The 21947-nt window shown below is 38.6% G+C and overlaps 1 protein-coding gene across 1 annotated transcript; it reads right to left on the bottom strand.

Moving 5' to 3' along the window:
- Window positions 1-163: 163 nt before the first annotated feature.
- Window positions 164-20268, bottom strand: LOC128025464 (heparan sulfate glucosamine 3-O-sulfotransferase 3B1). The gene is made up of 2 exons (XM_052611864.1): window positions 19373-20268; window positions 164-3002 (listed from the first exon to the last, which is right to left on the bottom strand). Exons 1-2 carry the CDS (start codon window positions 19948-19950, stop codon window positions 2384-2386), a joined length of 1197 nt encoding a protein of 398 aa, XP_052467824.1. The 5' UTR covers window positions 19951-20268; the 3' UTR covers window positions 164-2383.
- Between the last annotated feature and the right edge of the window lie 1679 nt (window positions 20269-21947).

Raw genomic sequence — 21947 nt, 5'->3', positions numbered from 1 at the left:
TATTTGCAAGGTTTTTATTTAATTTTATTTGCAACATGTTGAGCTCTCTCAGCCACTGTAGAAAAACACATTTTCATATTAGTCAATAATTATTTTTTTTCTATCTACCATGTCTTTAATTGTAAGTGTTTTTACTTGTAAGAGACAAGACAAAGTCAAGTAGTTTGGTAAAATATATATTTTATTTTATTCTTCATACAAAGCAAAAGTATGAATTTTCAATATTTTATTATCTTTGAAACATCTGTTCCATTTTCTTTCATGTTGTAAAATTACGTTTTGATAAAACAAAATACTTGGTTTACATGTCTTCCTCATCATTTGTACATAAAGATCCTTTCTAGTCTATGCATTTGTTATACTCAGAGTTAGACAAACATTTCTAACATCTGGGTATCTCTATGAGGTTGAATAAAACTCAACCATTAAACAGATGCATCAGCCCACACTGCCTGACCAAGAGCAAAAATATGAAACTTTGCTCATACCAACAGATCAGAATCATATGCAGTTCACATGTAATCAGTGAGGGACAAACTTTATCATACATCCTGGGACAGTTGTTTCTGAACCAATAAACTAAATTGCACTGGTAAAAATCACAGGAGGCCCCATAGGCAAGAATTTGATGACAATTTACTTGATATTATTTTATTTTCCATCATCCAAATGATTTGCATTTAAACGTAATGTGAATGCAAGAAAGAAGCTTTGATGATTTCATTACAGTTCACATTGTTTCTCTTATGCCTCCTCAGAACATTTGATTATTTGAATTGAATAAAATGTCCCTTAATTCAGACTAGAAGGCCAACAGTAATCAAATGGCTGTGTCCTAACAGCTGATAAATATTACAGTCTCCTCTCTAGATGAAAGGAAGTTGGCTTAACATAGCACAGGACTGGTTCGAGGCACAGCATGTTGTAAAGCAAAACCAAAATCAGTGAGCTGATACAGAACGCTTTCGTTTTTTTTTTTTAAATGCATCCATCCAAAACCAAACAATTAGACAAAAGTTTCCCTCTGCATTTCATTTTTCAGTATATTAAATAAGGATGAAAAAAGGTGAAGTTCTAGTACATTCCTAATGCAAATGCAATATTCTGCCTTAAAACCTCCCTGTGACCTCACCATCTACAGCATCTCAGCCTGATGTTGGCTCCATGCTCTCTTCAAACCCCACACCTAAACCCATCATTGTGAGCTGATCCTGAATCAGGTGCTCTGAGTGAACAGTAACCAGAGCTGCATGAAGCCCATGCATTCATCTTGCCTTCGAGACAGCCGCCATCTCAGTGGTCACGGAAAGAATTTCACAGATAAAGAGTGACCGACTTTTCTTCTGTGCTTTCAAGTAGAAAGACAAACAAAAGCACGTGAAGGCTTGCATGAGAAAAAGATGAACAATGAGGCATCTCAATGCAAGCTTGTTCAAATTTGGCAAGAAGAGGAGAACGGAGATGTGGCGTGAAACGCATTTTGATGGGATGAACGAGAAATGCTACTTTTCATGTTAGGGGTTTTATGTTCTAATATGAGTCACATTTGAGTAAAGCTTCATAAAGATAAGGGCCTGGCATCTTTGAGGCTCATATGTCATCATTTGGCTCTTGCTTTTTAAACAAATCCAGCTCCTTTCAAAGCTATCTTGACCTTTGCACCTCTCAGACAGGACAGCAGGCCGTTTCTGAGGCTGGAGGAAGCCAGTCGATCAATTCAGATTTAATGTCTACATGCTGCTTTGCTGTTGTCTGAGATACGATTTAGCCATCGACGGACTGGTCATTCATTACAGGAACCTGCAAGTGAAAGGCCAGCGGTTGACTCTAAACATGAGTGACGCTAAGTAGCAATTAGGGGTATTGATCGTCATGTTATTGAGTAAAGGGACCGATCAGATCAGCTCTTGCTTATCAGCCGAACATAGTAGGACACAGGCCAGTATGGAGTGTAATGACACATGAAATGTGGTCAGAGAGTGAAATACAGTTCATTCATAAAGATGCACATCACTGGACATTCAGAAATGAATGAATCGCAAATGACGCTGTTGGTTTGTAAATGCACAATACCCGTAACAAACTTTTTTTTTTTTTTTTTCAGACCATTTTCGAATCCGGAAGCACCTTTAAATTAATTCTTAGTGTAAATACGCAATGCAAATCAAAACGGTGGAATGTCGGTGGTGAGACTAGAGTTGGGCTGGACGTTATGTGAAATATGGTTAGGCAGCTTAGTGAATTAATTGCTTAGAAATTAAAAATAAATTATTATAAAATAGATTTCTGTACATTTTACATATATATAGCAATCATCTCAATGTCTTTTTGCCATTTCAAATACACAGAAAAAGAAAGAAAACAACAAGTCCTCCATTCACGGTTAATCCCAACCGAAGTTATGCCCAGTCATCTGGTAGAACTTCATGTTGAAAGGCCTGTAGAAGTCTCTAAGTCTCTGCACAACCTCAGGGTTAATGTTTGGATGGGTCCGCCCTTTGGTCTTACCCAGGCAATGGGGCTTGCTGCTGCCCTCTGCCTTTTTGAGACAAGGGAAGCCCTTGGTCTGGTTGAAGTAGAAGTGTTTGTCTGTGATGATCCTCTTGAGCCCCAAAAAGTCCTGCACACGGCCCAGCTCTCCGGCCGGGTCACTGATCAGCCGCTCTCCGCTCACGAACAGGATCTGGCTCATGGGGAAGAACTGCAGCCAGTTGTCCAGGTGTTTGGCATAGATGCCGATCTGAATGGCGCTCCACGAGGTGTCGATCAACCCTGTAGTCCTGTTTTTGAACGTCAGGCTCTCAAAAGTAGGAATGTCAGGCTTCTTGGACAGTGTCTGCGTGTAGTCAGAGATGGCTCGTGTGACGGGGTCCCGGACCACCACGATCAGTTTGGTGTCGCGGGACATGGCGTAGATCCGGGCCGGAGCCTCGTGGGTCACAAAGTAGCTTGGTGTTTTCTCCATGGTGATCTGGCCTTCCAGGGTTTTAGGCATCAGGTCCCTATGGAGAGAGGGAGAAAGAAAGAAAGCAAAGGAGGTTAAGATGAAGGTCTAATGAAAACAGAATTTGCATAACACAATTAAACAGATGGAGCATGTGGCGCTCCTCAATCAATGAGCCGATTCAAGGCCATGATTCTGGGTCAAATGTGATTAGCATTGGTTGCTAAACAAAACATGGATTTAAACATATTAAGTGCACAAACCATGTTAAATGGCATGGCTAATTCTTAATAGTAAGGGCTTTCTAATGTAATACAAAATCTTTTAGAAGCATTAGACAAGTGTTATTTGTTCCTTTCCTGAAATCATGCCTAGATTAAGCAATATTGCTTTATTAAGACAATGCTGATACAGACTACTACATAACAAATATGCATTATGAATATTGAGAACTACTACTAATATGCATTGTGAAAATTGAGTATTGTGTACAACAATCTATAGTGGCATAATAATAATAATAATAATAATTGAATGTATGACCAATGTATGACCTCAACGATTGTCTTATACTACTGACCACCCAGATCTAAACAATCATTTATACTTCAAAGAGGCTAACAAAAATATCCACACTTAGCAAAGCCCTTTAAAACATATGTGCATTCCACATGAAGGTTGTTCAGCCTTGTTTAAAGACAGTGAGCTGCTTTTAAGGCAGTTACAGGGTGAAATTAATAGGGTATGTGCAGGACCGCAATCAAGGGACACTTTTTTAAATGATAAGTGATCATGCACATTAACGCCAAACAGGCTTGGGTTTCACAACCTCGTCCAGTCAGGAAGAGTGGATTATAGTGGAAGAGTTGATAACAGAGGACTTTAACGAACACATGGGGGTATGGATCCCATTTCGCTGGCACAGGCGCTTAGAAACTATGACGTTAAAATGTGCGGAATGACATCTGAAGAAAGTTTAGATTTCTCTGACTGAAAATAGAAAGGCATAAAATATGACGTGATGTGAAATCAACTGAAGAAAATAACAGAACACCAAATTTAAGGGATGGAGATAAGATAAAGTGTAAATTTAAGCCACGCTTGGACTTCAACAGACCCAGAATGAGCCTCCTTGGTGTATCATTGTGCAAACAGATAAAGCTCTTGTTGGTCTGTTGTCTCTGGAGTATCAAGCCGTGTTGTTAGCACAAGGGCTAATTTACTGCTGCATTGTACAGTGCACCGTAAGAGTCCGGTGTAATCCTGCTTTGTGTGATTACACCCTGTGCAAACAAGGCTACAAGCAATTCAAGAGTCTGCAATTTATTTGTTGAAGGATATCACACACACTTCAGTGGATCACAGTTTATTCTATATCTCCAAACAACCTTCAGTAAAAGCCTGACTATTTTTACCACTGGTGTTCACTAGTTAGAGGTGAGAGCCCCTCAGCACCACAGCAGAGAGATGTGTTATCATAAACAAAACCCACAGAGAGAGTTTCAATGCGGATATACATTTCAAAGCTATATGTGTATGAACCAGGTGCTCCTGTAAACCCAGGTGCAACTTTGCTGGATTCTGCTGGGGGTTTTTTTCCTGTACAGAAACTGCAAAGTACCAACTCTCTGCACTAAAGGATTTTTCAAGATCACAAAGCTGAAACTGTGAAAAAAAAAAAAAAAAATCCCCATTTTGCAAATGAAAATCATGCAGCGCTGGATTCAGAATGCGAGAACCGCCTAAGGCTGCAGGAGGTAACGTGTTGATATATTTGACGGAGAACTGTTGCCAGATTTGTGTGGTTACATGGCTTCTCTAAAGAGCTGGCCACAGATCCAATTATGATAATATCAGTTTGATTACTGCTCTGTCAGAACACTGGAGTGAGAGTTTGAGGAAAAGAACACAAGGGGAAAAAACTCATTAATCTCTCCAAAATGAAAACAGATTATGTTAGTGCCTTTTTATGCAATGACGCACTCTCGCACACTCATCTGCATGGTTTAACCGTTTATTTCTAGTTTAGAGGAAATATAAACGTGTTGGCTTCCTAATATTTAGCCTCCTAGTGTATGGTTTTGGAAAAAGAAAAATATATATATATATATATTAATTATTGCGCAATACCAGCAAACCAGCTGTATGTGTGCATGTGTGGTGCTAATGAGGTGAGAGATAATGCAGGCTTTCAGTAAAATGAACCACCCACACCTACTGTACAGTGCCAGGGAGGAAAGAAACACAAACAAAAATGCCACAAATATAAAGCACACACAAGTGTATCCCTGTAAATAAAGGAATAAAAAAAAAATTCAAGATAAAGGTCTGGACCAAGACACAAAAAACTTTGCCTCCAACGATCCTCTCATCTGACTACTTTTACTTTGGCAGAGGGCAAAAGAAAAGGGAGGGAGGAAAGGGGTTGAGGAAGACAAGTAGGCAAGCTCTCGGAAAAACAATAGCCTTTCTTGCCTGTTTTGATTTATTAGGGTCCTTCTTTTTAGACATTCTGTCAGCAAACAGGCAAAGCTTTGACACCGGGGCCCTCTCTTTTTCCCCCTTTTTTTCTTTGAAAACCAAGCATTGTCCTTCAATGATCTGAAAGAGCAAGGGCCGTGCAGAGGCCAGAGAGGAAAGGGGGAAGGGTGACCATTGAAGGATGAGTGGAAAGCACTTCTCCAGCTCTCTCAGGTCTGTGCGAGGGGAGGCTGTGGAGAGCTCTTGAGCTGAACGTGTGCCTCAAGTGTCTCACCAGGACATGGCACCCACTACCAATGGAGCAGGTAAAGATACGCTGTGTATTAATTATTAAAATGGGGATTCGAAAGTGGATATGAGTGCTTGAAATGATTCTACTGATAAAAAGGGTCACTCCTCTCAAATGCTGAGCCAAGGTCAAAGATTGCTCCCACCTTTTGAGTTTTCTGTCGTAATTAATTCCTAGTAGATTTCTGCCCATGACCTTATGGTTATAGCTGTTCTGGATCAACTTTGGAAGTGCGCTTAGTGGGTCTTGTTTAAGCTGGAGAGAACGATAAGTCAGAAAGTAGGATCAGATATAGGATCAGAAAGACCCTAGGGGCATGTTGAAAGGCTTTTTATCCAGTAGAGATAAATCGACAAAGGGAGAAAATGACAGACGAAAGCACAAGAGAGAACAAAAGACACAGAAGGGAGTTTTTATAACAAAGTTTTTGTCTTCTGTCGAATTTGGTTTGTTAAGAAGAGCCTGTTTTTCTTAAGGTAGGACATGGTATCCCCCCAAAAACCCCCTAAACTTGCTTTATCTATGATCTCATTGCTTTCAAGTGACAAGGATTATAGTATATCTGTCTTTCAACTCTGGCATTGTTATGGTTATATTCTGGCCAGCTTTTTTCTTCTTTTGCTGTGCATTTTATCTTTTGTATACCTAACTGATAGGGACAAGAAGCATGTTTTATATCTAGTGCTTTCAAGTCTCGGAGGGATTAAAGAAACACAGACATACCTGCACTTTGGTTCTGAAGAGCAAGTCAAAACAGACACAACTTTGAAACACCTGTGCGTGTGTCTTTGATAGACATGTCCTCAGAATAAGAACTTGCCGCCGTTGCAGTAGCGGCGAGATGAAGAGCTGTTTGAGTAAGCTGCAGTGTAATAAATTCTCAGCCGTCAAATAAAATAAAATTAATTGCCAATGAATTTAACAGCTTCTTGGGCTTGGTACACTAGAAAGATAAAACGCCCAAACCGCAAAGCAGTTATAGTGATGTAAATGGCAGTCCTGTGTGCCAGAATGGTAGTGTGAGAGTTTGCCTGTGTACTGGAGTCAAAATTTTTCATAATCATTAAGGGTTAGTTCACTCAAAATGTATTCTTTTTTCATCATTAATTCCCTCTCATTTTGTCCCAATAGCTATACGACTTACAGTAAAAAACAAAAGAAAAGTATATATACACACACTTCAGCCTTTGTTTCATAATGTGTTCTATATGGGAAGTCGTGGCCTAGTGGTTAGAGAGTTTGACTCCTAACCCTAGGGTTGTGGGTTCAAGTCTCGGGCCGGCAATACCACGACTTCGGTGCCCTTGAGCAAAGCACCAAACCCCCAACTGCTCCTTGGGTGCCGCATTATAAATGGCTGCCCACAGCTCCGGGTGTGTGTTCACTGCTGTGTGTGTGCACTTTGGATGGGTTAAATGCAGAGCACGAATTCTGAGGGAAAAGGGAATCTTATTTTTTGGGTGAACTTTCCCTTTAATATCAAGCGACTACTGGAACAACTGTGAGAGCAGGATCACTTATTTAGCGTGTATAGAGAGCCTGCTGGGAGGCTGTGAGGCTACATCTGGTAAATCCAGGCACCTCCCAGGCCACACCATACAGGCAATATTTTCTGCTGTGTCGTCATAGCGACCTGAGCGAGGCTGTAGTTTTGAAATACACCCCGCGGAGTCTGGAGCCTTGACATTATATTTAACCGCAGAGCAAAACTGCAGCCGTAAATCTATGGAGCAAAGCTGGATTTTATAGCACAAGCACCGGGAGAATGGTAATGGGGTGGTGAGGAGAGAAAAGAAAGAGAAAAAATACAGAGCGAAAAAGCCAGGATGAGCATGTGTGCAACAGCTTTAAGTTACCACTGTATTTGAGAGGTACTTAGAGCCTCCTGATGTTTGGTTTCCTAAATGAGAATTGCTAGAGATCTCTTCTTAACCTGCAAAGCTGAAGCCAAGAGACTGTATAGCACACCCATGAGTGTTTTATGAATATCCCAGCTTCTAACGGCTATACTTTACCTTTTCCTTGCCTAACCTTTCTCGTTCCACGTCTAGATCTTCCTCAGGTTTCTCCTCAGCCTCTGATCTTTGCCATGTAACCCTGACGTAAACATAAAGAGGTGTAAACGACCGTCTCCGTCGGGCCCGTCTAAGGTGTTGGTGTGTCTTAGCTTCAGTTTCTGACATTCTCGCTGACGGATCTTGTCACTAGATCTGCATTCGACGGACGGAGAAAGCCTCTCTCACGTAGAGTGACTGCTCTGATGGATAAATAATAAAAGAACGGGAAGGATTGCAGACACTTCTGACCTGCCTTTCTCCAAGAATAGACACACTTTAGAGCAGCCTCTAAAGAGTTATAGCTTAATGCTGATCTAGTTTCTCATTAAATTATTATGCCTGACCTAGCAGCCAGGCTAAGACTTTTTGAAAACTACTTTATCTGTGTCTTTGAGGCTAAAAACATCTGCATGAATCTGTGAATGGTTGGTCCCTCAACACTAAAGAGAAACATTGAGTTGTTAATCTGTATATTTTCTTTCTCAAAGCGTGGGGCTTGGGTTTTGGAATGAAGACTGGTCTGCTTTAGGGTGTCAAGGGCAGAAAAATATATTTAGGTCTCCCTGTAGTGTTGTATATATAAAGACACTGGACATAAAGTGAGTATCGTGAGAGAGGGTAGGCTACACTATCTACTCAGCAGTCATACTGAGGTCTAGCCTTGATTTGTGCCAGCCACAATTTCAGGCCCATTTTCTTTCTTTCTTTTCTTTCTCTCTCTCGCTCTCAAACTCATTTGAAAGCACACACAGCAGCCTCTGAGAGGTCAGAACACGTATAAATCACTGAGACCTCAGGCTCTGTACACTGCAGTCTGCCCAGACTCTGTTTCAGCTTTATTTGCTGCCATTCAACACCTACCAAAATCTCTTTAAAACAAGAGTGGGGTGTGTTTTCTGCTGTCCAGGCCATAAATTGAGTTATGGCCCTACGGTCATGCCAGCTGAGGGGAATTACGTATGTTAGTGACAAGGCCGTGCAAGCAGAGGCTGCCATCAGCTCTGAATAAAAGATGGAGGAATGAGATGGGGTTATAAAGTGCACTTTTCTCTCACTTAGGCATGCATTTTACAGAGCCTGTAAACATGTAGCATGTGCTGAAGAGCCGTTTTGAAGGACTGGCAAATTTGACTTTATTGGAGAGATGTTTCTGTAACATTAGTCATACCTAAAATAATGAGTAGGATGACTTTGTCTCTTCTTACTTTGCCCAAGTCAAAAAAGTCGACACTCAAGTCTTTATGATATTCTGGTCTCTAGATACGGCTAAGGTTGCTCCTTTAATGCAAGTCTGTTTTGCCATTTTTAATGTCTTTAAGGCAAAAATCACCATCCTAATAACTTAGCATACTGCAATATAGTGAAGTTTAGGACAAAAAAATAACACAAATCATAATTTTGTAAATAAATGTGCATTTGATAAAAGATTTAAAAAAAAATGAAGAAAACAGTTTAAGTAAAATAAATTCAGAACATTTAATAACAACAAAAATTCTAGAACTAACCTTAAATCATCTTTAAGGTGTTTTTAATGTTTGCTATAAAGGTGTGCTGACCAAAAATTAAAAAAATTAAAAGAAATCTGGGTCAAATTTTTATCCAGTAAGCATTTAAGCTTCCAAAGGGGTTTGTCTGACTGTGATGTGTATAGAGTGGGTATAGAAAAGAATCACCCCCCTTAAAAATGATCACATTTTGTTGCATTGTAGCCAGAAATAAAGACGGACACAGTTTTTGTTTTACCCAGCTGTGCAACTTATTACATCTAACATGTAAGATATAACCAATATAACACCAAAATGTCCCAAAAAAAGGACTTGTGTCAACTATGCACATCTAGACTTTGCTATATTTTCCCACTCTTCTTTGCAGAACAGAAGTTCAGTTAAGTTTGGTGGTGGCTATTTTATGGACTGCAGTCTTCAATGGGGTTTAAGTCTGTGCTCTGACTAGACCATGCAATGACATTCACCTTTTTCTCCTTCAACCACTGTGTACTTTGGGTCATTGTCATGTTGGAAGGTATACATTCTTACCATTGACAACTTTCTGGCAGAGGGCAGCATATTTTCCTCAATTTGACTGTATTTTGCCCCATCCATGTTTCCTTCTATCCTGACAAGTGCTCCAACCCCTTCTGCAGAGAAACAGCCCCCAAATGGGACAATAACACCTCCATCCTTTTTCCAACTCAGATCCTTTTTCCAACTCAGTGATTTTGGTTTATTTTGCTGGTGTTATATCTTTGTGTTAATGTTAAAACTTTCACTCTCTTCATTTCAGGCTGCAAAGCAAAAAAAAAAAAAAAAAAAAAGAATATATAGAAAGACAGACAGAGACAAACAGATATATATATATATATATATTAATTAAAGGGGGTGATTCTTTTCTATACCCACTATATATTACTATTATTATGTAATTAAAAAGAAAATTATTATTGCTGACCCTGGATGATAATTGCAAGCTACTTTAAATTTATTTACAACAAGAAATTATTATGCTGATATTAACCAAATCCCTACCATGTCTAGGGAAGTTCCAAACTTTTACTTGGCAAATGCAAATCCTGAAAATAAAATAATTTTGGCAAACACAAACAACTCTATTTAAAAATAGACTTTGTTATTATCCAGATTGCATAATGCATAATTACATATCCTGTATTCAGTATTGACTTACCCCGTACTCTCAGTAACTCCACAAATAATAGCCTTCCCATTGAATCTACTTTAGTTATTAGCTGTGATCAAGCCAGTACCACAGTGTTTATCTTGCTCTTGCTAATCCGCATAAGCTTGTTTACTTTGGGTGTCTGTAGAGGGTGTTAATGGACTCAGTCCCCCACTTCATTTACATTCCCACTTAGTGACACAACGAGTCTCGAGACTGTTAGCATTGTTTAGTGTAACTAGCCTTGATGAGGTTTTAGCTTGTTTACGAAGCTATAAAGGCTATTAGCAGAGCTATAAAGCCAAAGAGTGTGCATATATGCCTGAAGTCTAAATTAATAAAAACATTTCCACATAATTCACATAACAATACATCCACTTGATGTATACAAATCTAAACATTTCAGTGACTTACTGAATTAGTGAAAGTGAAAGTCATGACATTTGCCAAGTATGGTAACCCATACTCAGAACTGGTGCTCTGCATTTAACCCATCCACACACACAGCACTGAGTTGTGAACACACCGTGAACACACACGCGGAGCAGTGGGCAGCTATATCCTGCGCCCGGGGAGCAACTGGGGTTCAGTGTATTGCTCAAGGGCACTTCGGCCATGGGTATTGAGGGTGGAAGAGAGTGCTGTTCATTCACTACACCCCCACCTACAACTCCTGCCAGCACCAAGACTCGAACATGCGACCTTCGGGTTACAGGTCCAACTCTCTAACCATTAGGCCACAGCTGCTCCACTAACAAGGATTAACATTGAAGTAAAAAAAAAAAAAAACTCCTGCTGGCACTTTAAAAATATAATTTCATTAGACAGTAGGTTATCTCACTAAACTGTTGTAAAATTGGCATAGAGACTTCCAAGATTTCAGCCCTTTTTTCACTTTTAAAAGCAATCACATTCAAACACAAGAACACACATGCACGCACCTATTACATCCTGTTTTGCTTGGCACACGATCTGCTCCAGCTGAGGAGCTTTTGAAGACAGGTGTGCTTTAAAGAGCTGGGAATTTCCTCCAAGTCTGTCAACCGGTTACATCAGAGGCTTACGGCACAGCTGCGTTACTTTGACGCTGAGGGTTAATGGTTTACAAATTCCTCTAAACTAGCATTCTTCATTGCTAACCCACAATTAGCTAAATTAAGTGGTAAAAGCACCAGAGCTGACAGTGAAACTGCTTGATAGGTCAAGAAGACTAAAAAGAGCATACTGATCTCTCCTAAGAAAACTCTGCAAACATTTTTTGGAAGATAGCCTAGTTACAGTCCACTTCGGTATCTCAGTTGAAGACAGTATAACTGGCATGAAACAAAAAGAAATCACTGTCAAACGCTTCTGCTGAAAGTAATCAGCCGAGTGCGGATGTCACAGGTGTAATTTGATTTCAGGGGTTGTTATTTCACCAGGCATGTTGATGCATTGTGAATACGATGAAAAATGTTTTTGCTTTTCTTTCTCTCCACTGTCTGCGTTACAGAAGGCCTTAAGGTCCGAAAAGAAACATGATCTAAAGTCTTGGTCCCAAGAGGACAAGCCATTCAAACACAATGCAGATTTGAAGAGACATTTGAGAAATGGGCTATGAAACCAAGATAAAGCAGCAAACGATTAACACGCTAGCTTGGTTTGTTTAAAAAAAAAAAAAAAGAAAAAACATGATTTTACTTCAACTATTCCTATTGGTTGCTGAAAATATTCATACAGTACTATGGAATAGTAATGCAATTAAGGATGCCCTGATATTACATTTGTGACCGATATATAACCCCCCCCCCCCCCCCCCCAAAAAACAAAACAAAACAAAACAGTATTATATAATATATATCCAAAGAATCTGTGAAGAAGATAGTGACAAGAGTACATCTGTTCATTAGTAACAATGTAGAAAAGTAATTCTCACTATAAAAATTATGACATACAGACTTGTCACAAGTTTTTACTTATTTTCCTAGAAGAAAGAAAGAGAAAGTGTGAGGACAAAAGTGGTGACAGTGGTTCTCTATGCTGCCCTAGAGCTCAGCTCATGTTGTGCTCCTCTGGGTACATCAGCAGAGTGTGTTTATGTGTGTTCCTTCAATTGTCTGCTCTTTTCTCGCTGAGGTTAATGGAAACCTCAGGGGGTCTCTACTGCTCCCTGATCCTCTGCTTTTCACTTTCTTCAGACAGAGAGACACATACACACGAACAGTGCCTTTAAAAATATAATCTATGGTTAGCAGTTATATAACAAGTTTCTTTCCATGGTCACTTCTTTCTCACTCCTTGTGCTAATAATCCTCCACAGGGCATAAATCTTTTAGAAAATGTGTGCTGATGATCACACACTTGGGAGGAGTCAGACCTGGCAGGAGATATGGGCCAACAATTACCGGACCATACTGGCTGCCGCGTGCTGTAGCCCCCAGGCTCCTGTAAATGCTGTTTATTTGGCTACAATGAATGGGCTTGTTTAAGAAAAAGGGCTTGCATTATTCTGACATCCGACATCCAAATTATCACCTCTTTTAAAAAGAGTCCAATTCACGGCAAGCTCAGAGGGAGGGTCTGTAAACAACAGGCCACTCAGATCAATTGAAAGGTGGAAGGGGAAGGGCTTTATTTTGCTTATTTCTCTTGTTTTCAGCTGTCCAATCAACCAGAGAACGTATATATAAATTATTTCCAATAGAAAGAAAAAAAGTTACAAACAAGCACTTATCCTCTATTTGTCAATGGTTTGCATATGCATGTGTTGTTTGAATGTGTGTATAAGAGACAATACTTCAGTAGGAGGGTAAGAAACACAAGTTTCCTGTCTGCCTTTATTTTATCCTCCGGCAGGAGGTTCCTGCTAAGGACGGCCATGTTATTTTGATTTTCTCTGTAGTTTCTCAATAGCAGACCACCACAGTGGGCCTCTACTGTCCACCTCTCCACAGGCCATCCCTTTCACAATTAGTCGGTGGTAATTTGGCGAATGAAAGCCCCTTTCTCCAGACTAATACCCTCCCTGCTTGGTCTACCCCACTGGTAAAGCCATGCCAGCTCAAGTAGGGGCCCACTCTCTCTCTCTCTGACCAATGTGCCCAGTTGGGGGTGGCCTTATGTGGGCACTGAGGCCTACAACAACCCCGCCTCTGATGGGAAAACTAGAGCTCAATGTGGGGCCCAACTTTAATATGGGGTACGAGAAGAGAAAACATGTACAAGAGGGACCTTATGTGTGTTCTTCAACAATAACACACCATCATATTTCTATACACAAATGTGAGTTTCAGCGGAAATACAAAGATGAGACAAAGGAGATGGTAATTTGGACAGAAATATCAGAGTCGTTCACTTCTCACAAGTGTGAGAGATGAGTTCCATTAGAAGAGAAAGCAGAAACGGAGCTGAGGCCTGACACAAAAGCAGAATAATCCTTTGGTCTAAAGGATGCTGAGCAGTTTTGCCAACACTAAAGCATCATTTGGAGGCAGTCCTTTGAATGTCCTCAGTCAGCTCTGCTCAGACTCTCAATAGAGGATGTCAACCTGCTGACTGCTGAAAGGATGACCGGTCAAGGTTCAGATCCAGCTGAGAGGAGGAAGTCTTTTCTTTTATGAGACAGAACTGCTTTCATGGATGCTGATCCTAATCCTGGATCAGTTTATAGTTTTACAGCAATTACCGAAATGACTACAAGCAAAGAAGGTAAAAAAATAATAATAACAATTATAAAATAAAAATGAATGAACCGATATTTATAATAAATTTATATAATTTATTTATTTAATATATATATATATATATATACACACACACACACACACACACAACATATTTGCATTTAATTCCCATCTATTTTGGAGTCTGATAACTAAGTGTGTGTGCTCAGGCAGGATGAGGGCTTGATCGGGTCTCACCTGCAGTGCAGATGGTCTTTACAGAGGCAACGTTGCTCAACTGATTCATTGATAACCCGAGCCACAAAGATCTTTAACCCAACACCACACAGTGCCCGCCACAGCATAAACTAATCAATACATGAAGTCCCACAGGGTCTAAGATGGCTTGAGTCATTACTCTGTGCTTATCTGTGTGAGTGTGGGGGAGTACATTGCTTCTACAGAAGTCACCAACCACCATACTGCACACTTACCGCAACAGCAAAATGTATATAGTACGGTCAAAAAGATTTCTCAATAAACACTATCTTCAGTTGAACAGTCTAAATTCTTAGAATGATCTTTTAATTTATGTCAGTGTGTCAAGAAAACAAATTTTCTATAGTTGTTCTCATGGACTTCAAGCACTGACACAATAAATAAATAAATAATAATGAAGCAATATGATAAAATATGCTCGGTTTTTCGTTTTTACATTTATATATATATTTTTTTTTGTAATGTACCACATTAGAAGCTTCCCTGTATAATTTAACTACCTTAGTTATTTTATTTTTTTATTCGTATAAAAGTTAAATAGACAATATAAGACAACTGAGATGTCAAAATGAATCAAAATCTAATCATATTGTGACACTGTTAATCTGAATGAAATATCTGTATCAATACCCAGTCTAAGCAGTCAACTACAGCTCAATGTTTACCAAAACACCCAGCAGGCACAGCCAAACTTTAGCTTGATCTCACCCGGTACCACTTACACATGGTGGCCCCTGCATTGTACAATCAGGAAGGAGGGGGTCACTGGCCACAGCTTCTGTATGGGTCACCTACATGGTGGCGTAAAAAACCCATTGAGTGTGGGTACAAAAGCAGAGGCATCCATCCAGAACTAGCCATCCCACGGATGGAAGTGCTCATCTGGACAAGGTGGCAGGGGGTCGCAGCCCTCCAAGCACTTCAGAACTTTCAAGTGACATGCTTCCGAGAGCGTTCCCTGGTCCGACAGCCAAATGGGATTTTCTGCGAAGCATTTCCCTTCTACAGAACAGTGCTTCACTTGTCCTTTGTTGGTCGGCAGTTACAGACCATGTTGTTTAATAGCTGCTATTCAATATACACACCCTTAATCTCAGGATGGACTCGGGGATTGCACACAAAAGAACTGCATTGTACTACTACATACCTGACTTTCAAACACTCATTGGAAAAAGATACACAGACTAAACGTTACCAGTTGTATGAAGAGCTTGTTTACTGTATGGTTGACTACCAACAAGTTGTTGACTACAAAAACTGCTCTGGTAGATCTAAAAATTATGTAATACTAAGTCAAACTTTGCACCAGGGCCTCCAAAACATTTGCTTTTCCAGCTGGGACCCTATCTATCTGGGTGTGTGGGATTTTTGAGAAGCCAGCTCAACTGCTTATTAAATCATCACAGTCTCCGCAAAAAAAGCAGTAAAACCAGCAGAGATTTTGCAAGGTCTCACAAATCAGAAATGTCGTTGAAACAGAAAACTGTGAAAGGGGAATTGCCAAAGTTATTACTCAATAATTCAATCAGCAACAACTTTCAGACTGTAATATCTCTTGCAATTAAACTCGCAGTTGTTACAAACTCTACATTGACCAGACATTTTTGGGAGAAGATCATAACAAAATGTGAAGTGCCTGCAGATAATGCTTGTCTATGAATGATACAAAGGACTTACACTCTCTAAAGCAGCCTGAACAGGTCTAACCAGTACTGAGGAACAAAAGCTCATCTGCAATGTCTCTTTCTCTAGCTCTCTCTAGCACAGAAAGGTCTGAAAAGGTCAATCACAACTTTCTGATAAACAGAGTTAATCTAAAGTAAAAACACCTTATTAAGATTACTTGCAAACTTTCCGTGTGCTGCATTATTTTAAAATTATCTATGAACTCTATGAACTCTCTTTTCCATTACGCAGCAAATCACTTTGATGAGTATATGAGACACTCTAAAACTCAGACAATTAATAAAAAATTTAAAATCACTTTGGACATATCACTTCTTTAAAAATACACAAAGATCCAGTCAGCACAGAGGGTTCACCTCAAGCGCTCTGTCTGACACACTCTGCCACACCGTTGTAGACCAGGTCACATGGAGACATCCGAGAAAGAAAAAAAAGTGAGAGTGAAAAAAAACAAAACCAAAAAAAACAAACAAACAAACAAAAAAAAAAACACATAGGTCTGCTTTTGTTTGTGCCCCGTATCTTCAGCCCAAACAGCAGTGGCCAGATATAGAATTTTGGTGTGGCATCGAATGTCCAACTCAAACCAGCTGCAGAGGCATGTGAATCCTGCAACACTTGAGACAGAAAACTTTCTCATAAGAGTGGAAAACAAACATTTTACCCTTCAACGCCGTGTTTTCAGGTACTTTATCAGTCGTGTTTACTTGGAGGCATATATATTATATATGCCTATATAGGGAAAATGACAGATGCCCGGCATCTATTTTTGGCAACAACAACAAAAATTTGAAATAAAACAAAAATAATTAGTTTCAAACTTGGTAAAAATTTAATAGAAATAATCATAGTTGAACACTTCTGACCACTTTATTTTCTTTTTGTATGTGGTTTAAAAGATAGCATAACCCATCAGTAAAGTCAACACAGCAAATGAACAACAATTTTAAAGAAACTGAACAATTTTGGTACAATCTTGACTGATTTTGCTGGATCAGCCTGAATTTGCATTAGACTGAAGTGCAGGCCTTGGCATTTAAATAATTAATCAAATAAATCCTTTTTTCCTCTCAACATGCATGTATACAATTCCCTTTTCATTGAGCTGGACTACCGAGCATTCACTACAACGCCCATTCTTTCAGCCGTCCTGTTTTTTGGTTAAAGGGGCCCTGAAACGTTGCATATATTTAAAAGTGCAGGGCTTTCACCCCCTCAAACCTTTGCAAATCCATTTAGAGAGACAGGCGTGCAGTCCAGAACTGTTTTTTTTTTTTTTTTTTTTTTTTTTTTATCAACTTATTGAGTGTTTCTTTCCTCTGTGTCTGGGGTAAGCAGAGACAGACTCTGGGACAATAAACCCCCCTTTCTTTCTTCAGTTTCATTTTATACAAGCTATAGATTTATTTCAATGCACTTTATAGAACATTAATAATGTTAACAAATAGTTAATCAAAATGTCATCACATTTAAATAACTGCAACACAGTTATTTAAAACCTAAAAGTAAAAAATAAAAAAACTTCTCCGAAAGTTGAATTGAAACAAATGTCCCGAGTTCTAACAGCGAGTGTAATGAATTTATGAGCTCTCATACGGTGCTCTGTGCACTTCAGTAGTTACAATGAAATGGGCCAATTAAACATGTCCAAAGCAGGCTCAAAAGAAACAGCTATGCGTAACTATAAATGGAAATGCAATTTCAAATGCAAGCCGAAAAGTTTAACGTTACATTTTTCGGTTTGGACAGCACAAAAAGAAAAACACAGCTGCACATGAGCTAAACCTACATAAAATACTTTATAAAAAAGTATATTATCATTCACAAGCTACTAATTTAATTGATTCCATTATGTCATATTACTTAGATGTTTGCTTTTTATTTTCCATTAATTTCTCTTGATTCAGATAACAACTTGCTCACCGAAAATGAAGGTCAGTCACACTGTTGAAATTATCTAATCGTTATCCAACTTTTCAAATCGACAGTTATTTTTTGTCATTTATACCCGGTTTAAGGGTTTATATATATATATATATATATATATATATATATATATATATATATATATATATATATATATATATATATCAAAAGGGCAATGCAAAATACTTTGAACTGCACTTTCCAATTTTAAAGGTTTGCAGTAGCCTACTATATTTGTTTTAAATCATATTTAAGGTAATTGTAACGTAAGACCGAGGTCTTGGCAAAAAAATAAATAAATATAGCTTATAAATAAATATAGTATAAATATAGTTAACAATTTATGTTTTTTAAAAGTGACCGCAAAAGCAAAGGTCCGTTAACCTGCAATGATCACTGTGTCCAACAGAGACCACTGCGTCATCTGCGGTCGGAGACGAGTCATCTCTCAAGATATTACAATCACCAAAAAAAATAAAATATAAAAAATAATAAAAAAAATAAAACAGTCCATCTTTACCGAGATATTGGGTTTATCTGAATACTATCCGTCTGAAATGAATGTGTATTTAAAGGACCATGTTACATTAAGCTACGAGTCTAACAGTTCCACGGTAGCAGAAACAGCGGAACCAAAGTAAATGTTTAAACTGGAAACTGAAAACATACTTCAACTATGCGTTTATAGATGGCTGATTGCAAACCGAACATCCCATTTACATAATAATTATTATATTTGATTGCCTATGATGGTTTGAGATCGAGTCAAAGGGTAGAATTACATAATGAATGACAGATACAACAAAAGGGCCAATGAATGAGGGAGGACAAGGATCGCTCTTGAAAAAAAATAATAGTGTTTCTTTGGTTCATGCTACTTAATAAGCAAAACGCAGAGGCCAAACTATTAAAGCTGAGATATATCATGAATTGAAGGAATTCAAAAGCCGTGCACAGAGCCTCTTTAGTAATTAAACTCAAAGTGGTCGTAAAAGGACAACTAAATTGTTCATGGGTTAGTCAATCAGATTAACTAAATGTAGCAATTAAATTCAAGTAAAATTTTAGTTAGGATTAAATTAACAGCTCAAGTCTTGTTCTGCTCGTACGAGACTTGAGCTGAATATGCCAACACATTGTTTAAAAAAAAAAAAAAAAAAAAAAAAAAAAAAAAAAAAAAAAAAAAAAAAAACATGAGGGATAAATAATAGGCTAATAATAATAATAATAATAATAATGAAATAAAAATAAATAATAAACAGTAATAAAATAGCTATTTTGGAAAGGGTAGGTTTAAAATCAAAGTGTAGCCTATTTTTTACATCACTGGAGGACAATATAATTGAATGGAAGTATATGTCGTATAAGTGAGTCTATTCATTATTAACGTTCTTACCTGTACCAGTCCAGTCCGTTGTCATAGTTACGGTCGAAGAAGTGCGGCTCGGCTCCGACAGCGCGGATATCTGGATGCACGCGCAGAAACTCCAGCAGCGCGCGCGTCCCGCCCTTCTTCACTCCGATGATGATTGCCTGAGGCAGCTTCTTACTGCCCGAGCCGTTGGAGAAACTTGACAGTGGGGAAACTCTCCGTCCGTCGTCCCACTCGTCAGTTCGGTCTGGGTCCACTTCATCTTTACTGAAGTCTCTGGGAGCTCTCCGTACCGTAGGCTCATCATAATCTAACTCCACGTCCGTCCACGAGCTCTGCGGTCTGGACAGGAGCTTGGACATCATCAGGTCCGGCCGGCCACTTTCTGCCTCGGCATATTTCCCGAGAAACTCCGTCTCCTTCGCTCGGTTGTTATTATTATTGTCCACAACTAAACTTGGTGGCATACTGGCACAGTAGCCCACGCAGGAGTACAGCATGTAGACCCAGAGGAGCAGCATGATGAAGAGGAGCCCGAGTTTCTTCTTCACGGGACTGACGGAGAGTGCGTAAAAATGGTGACAGAACAGGCTATATTCCATAAGCAATGTGCGTGCAGACTATGACACTCCAGCTGGACATATTGACAGGTAGGTACAGTTCTGTCCAGGTCCAGGACGAGCTTCAGGAATCCCCCTCAGGAGTCTTTAAAAGCCATTGGAGTCCACAATATAATCCTCAAACGAGAAATAAATTAACCCAAAGTAGACGGGGCATCTAGGAATGCGATTTTAGTCTGCTGTTCTCGGTCATATCTGCGGGAGGAGGCGAGAAGACTGATGAGAACGACTAGTGCACATGATTCACGGCCACGGGAGCTGCTCCCGCCGCATCCTCGCGCGTCTGAGCGCTTTCGAGAGCGTTGACCTTATACAGCGCTGGTGTGTGTGATTGGCAACAGGGCCAGCCAACCGCTGAGCACGCATTTGAATGAAGGCGGAGTTGTTTCAAAACGCCTGCCAATCAGAGAGCAATATAGGAGGGGGTTTTAGACAAGACACTTGGTCGCAGTGCGGATTAAACGCTCTTATTGGATAGAGAAACATTAGACCGGAATCCTTTTATTCCAGTTTTGAGGAGTTTACAAAGTGTTACCAATTTTACGCAACTCAACTGTTTAGAAAGGAATCAGAATTTGGAAGTCCAGCAACGTTCTCATTCAAAGTACAGGCTATTTATTAAATCTAGCATTTAGGCCTATATTTCATGCATATATATATATATAGGCCTACTTCTTACATTTATTAAAATGTTAAACTAAATTATAAAAAGTTATTGTTCTTCTATCTAAAGCAAATGTATATTATCATTATTTATTATTATTATTATTATTATTATCATTATACTTTCAAACATAGGCTATACGTTCATTTAGCTATTCAGAAGTCTAAAGAATCGGGGTATAAATATCACGACGTCTTACACAAACGTGTAGTGCAATAACAAAATCTGTTAGCCTGTATCGCATTAATCTGAGTCAGAAGTTTATTAGTTACGATAAATCTTCATCTGCTCACAGACATCAACTAATGCAAATAAAAAGTTAGACACGATATTTTCCCAATTTTCTTAATTATAAAATATGTTTTTAATAATTTAAAAACAATTCAGAAAAAAAAATATATAGGCTAAATTTTTGTGACTAAATAATTTTAAATCACATATAATAAACGGAACTTCATTAAACTACCAAATTACTAAACTATTGGGTTTTTATAATGTCTTTCTATTTTTGTAAATGTTTATTTACATGTCAATTTAAGAGGTTCAATAAAATAAAGTTTAAATCTGCTGTATTAGATATTTTACAGTCACGCATTTGGTCATTAATGGCCGGTGTTGTGTCGTTTTGAAGAACAAAACAAGCGGCGCTTCAGCTCGATATAAACTTGGTTTATAAAGATGCAGCTTATTATTTCTACTGCCTAAAAAGTGAAGAGGAGTATAAAATGCAGCACTTTCCGGGGTCACACACCCTCTGACCAATGAATTTCCGTTCCTTTTCCCCCAGTTGCTCATAATTACTGGATGAAGACATTGTATAAAATTTCTAGCTTATTAATTATTTCGAATATCGATAGAAACATTTAAATTTAGCCTATAAAAATACTATAGACTTCCTCGTGCCCCGAAATCAGTTTAAAAATGTCCTGATATTTTCAGATTGTATAGGCTGTACACTTTGGGAAGCTTGCGCATTACTCTGCACTTTCATGACAGACTAAAAAGAGAGAGGAAAAACCACAGATGCGTAATTATATTTTAAGAATTATAAATATAATCATTTTAGCGTTGTTCATTAAAGTTTTTAAAAACTCTTAGTAACTTTCACAGATATACACTTATGTAATTTGAGCCTATATATATATATATATATATATATATATATATATATATATATATATATATATATATAAATTGAGTTTGAAACATCTTTGTGAATCAAGCAAAATATAATTAATGATTTAAGACCTGCATGGACAATAATTCATTTCAAATTAGAAAATGAAAAACATACAATCTTCTTAGTGAAAAGAAG

This window comes from Carassius gibelio, chromosome A12, assembly GCF_023724105.1.
Source record: "Carassius gibelio isolate Cgi1373 ecotype wild population from Czech Republic chromosome A12, carGib1.2-hapl.c, whole genome shotgun sequence".
In the NCBI taxonomy this organism is placed as follows: domain Eukaryota; kingdom Metazoa; phylum Chordata; class Actinopteri; order Cypriniformes; family Cyprinidae; genus Carassius; species Carassius gibelio.
This window is presented reverse-complemented; position numbering and strand designations above follow the sequence as displayed.

What these genes read in the sequence shown, in the direction of transcription:
- LOC128025464 (XM_052611864.1), bottom strand. Translation starts at nt 19,950, where the DNA reads ATGGAATATAGCCTGTTCTGTCACCATTTTTACGCACTCTCCGTCAGT. An exon ending in AACGGACTGGACTGGTACAG is followed by an intron (nt 3,003 to 19,372) that starts GTAAGAACGTTA and finishes CTCTCTCCATAG; the next exon opens with GGACCTGATGCCTAAAACCC.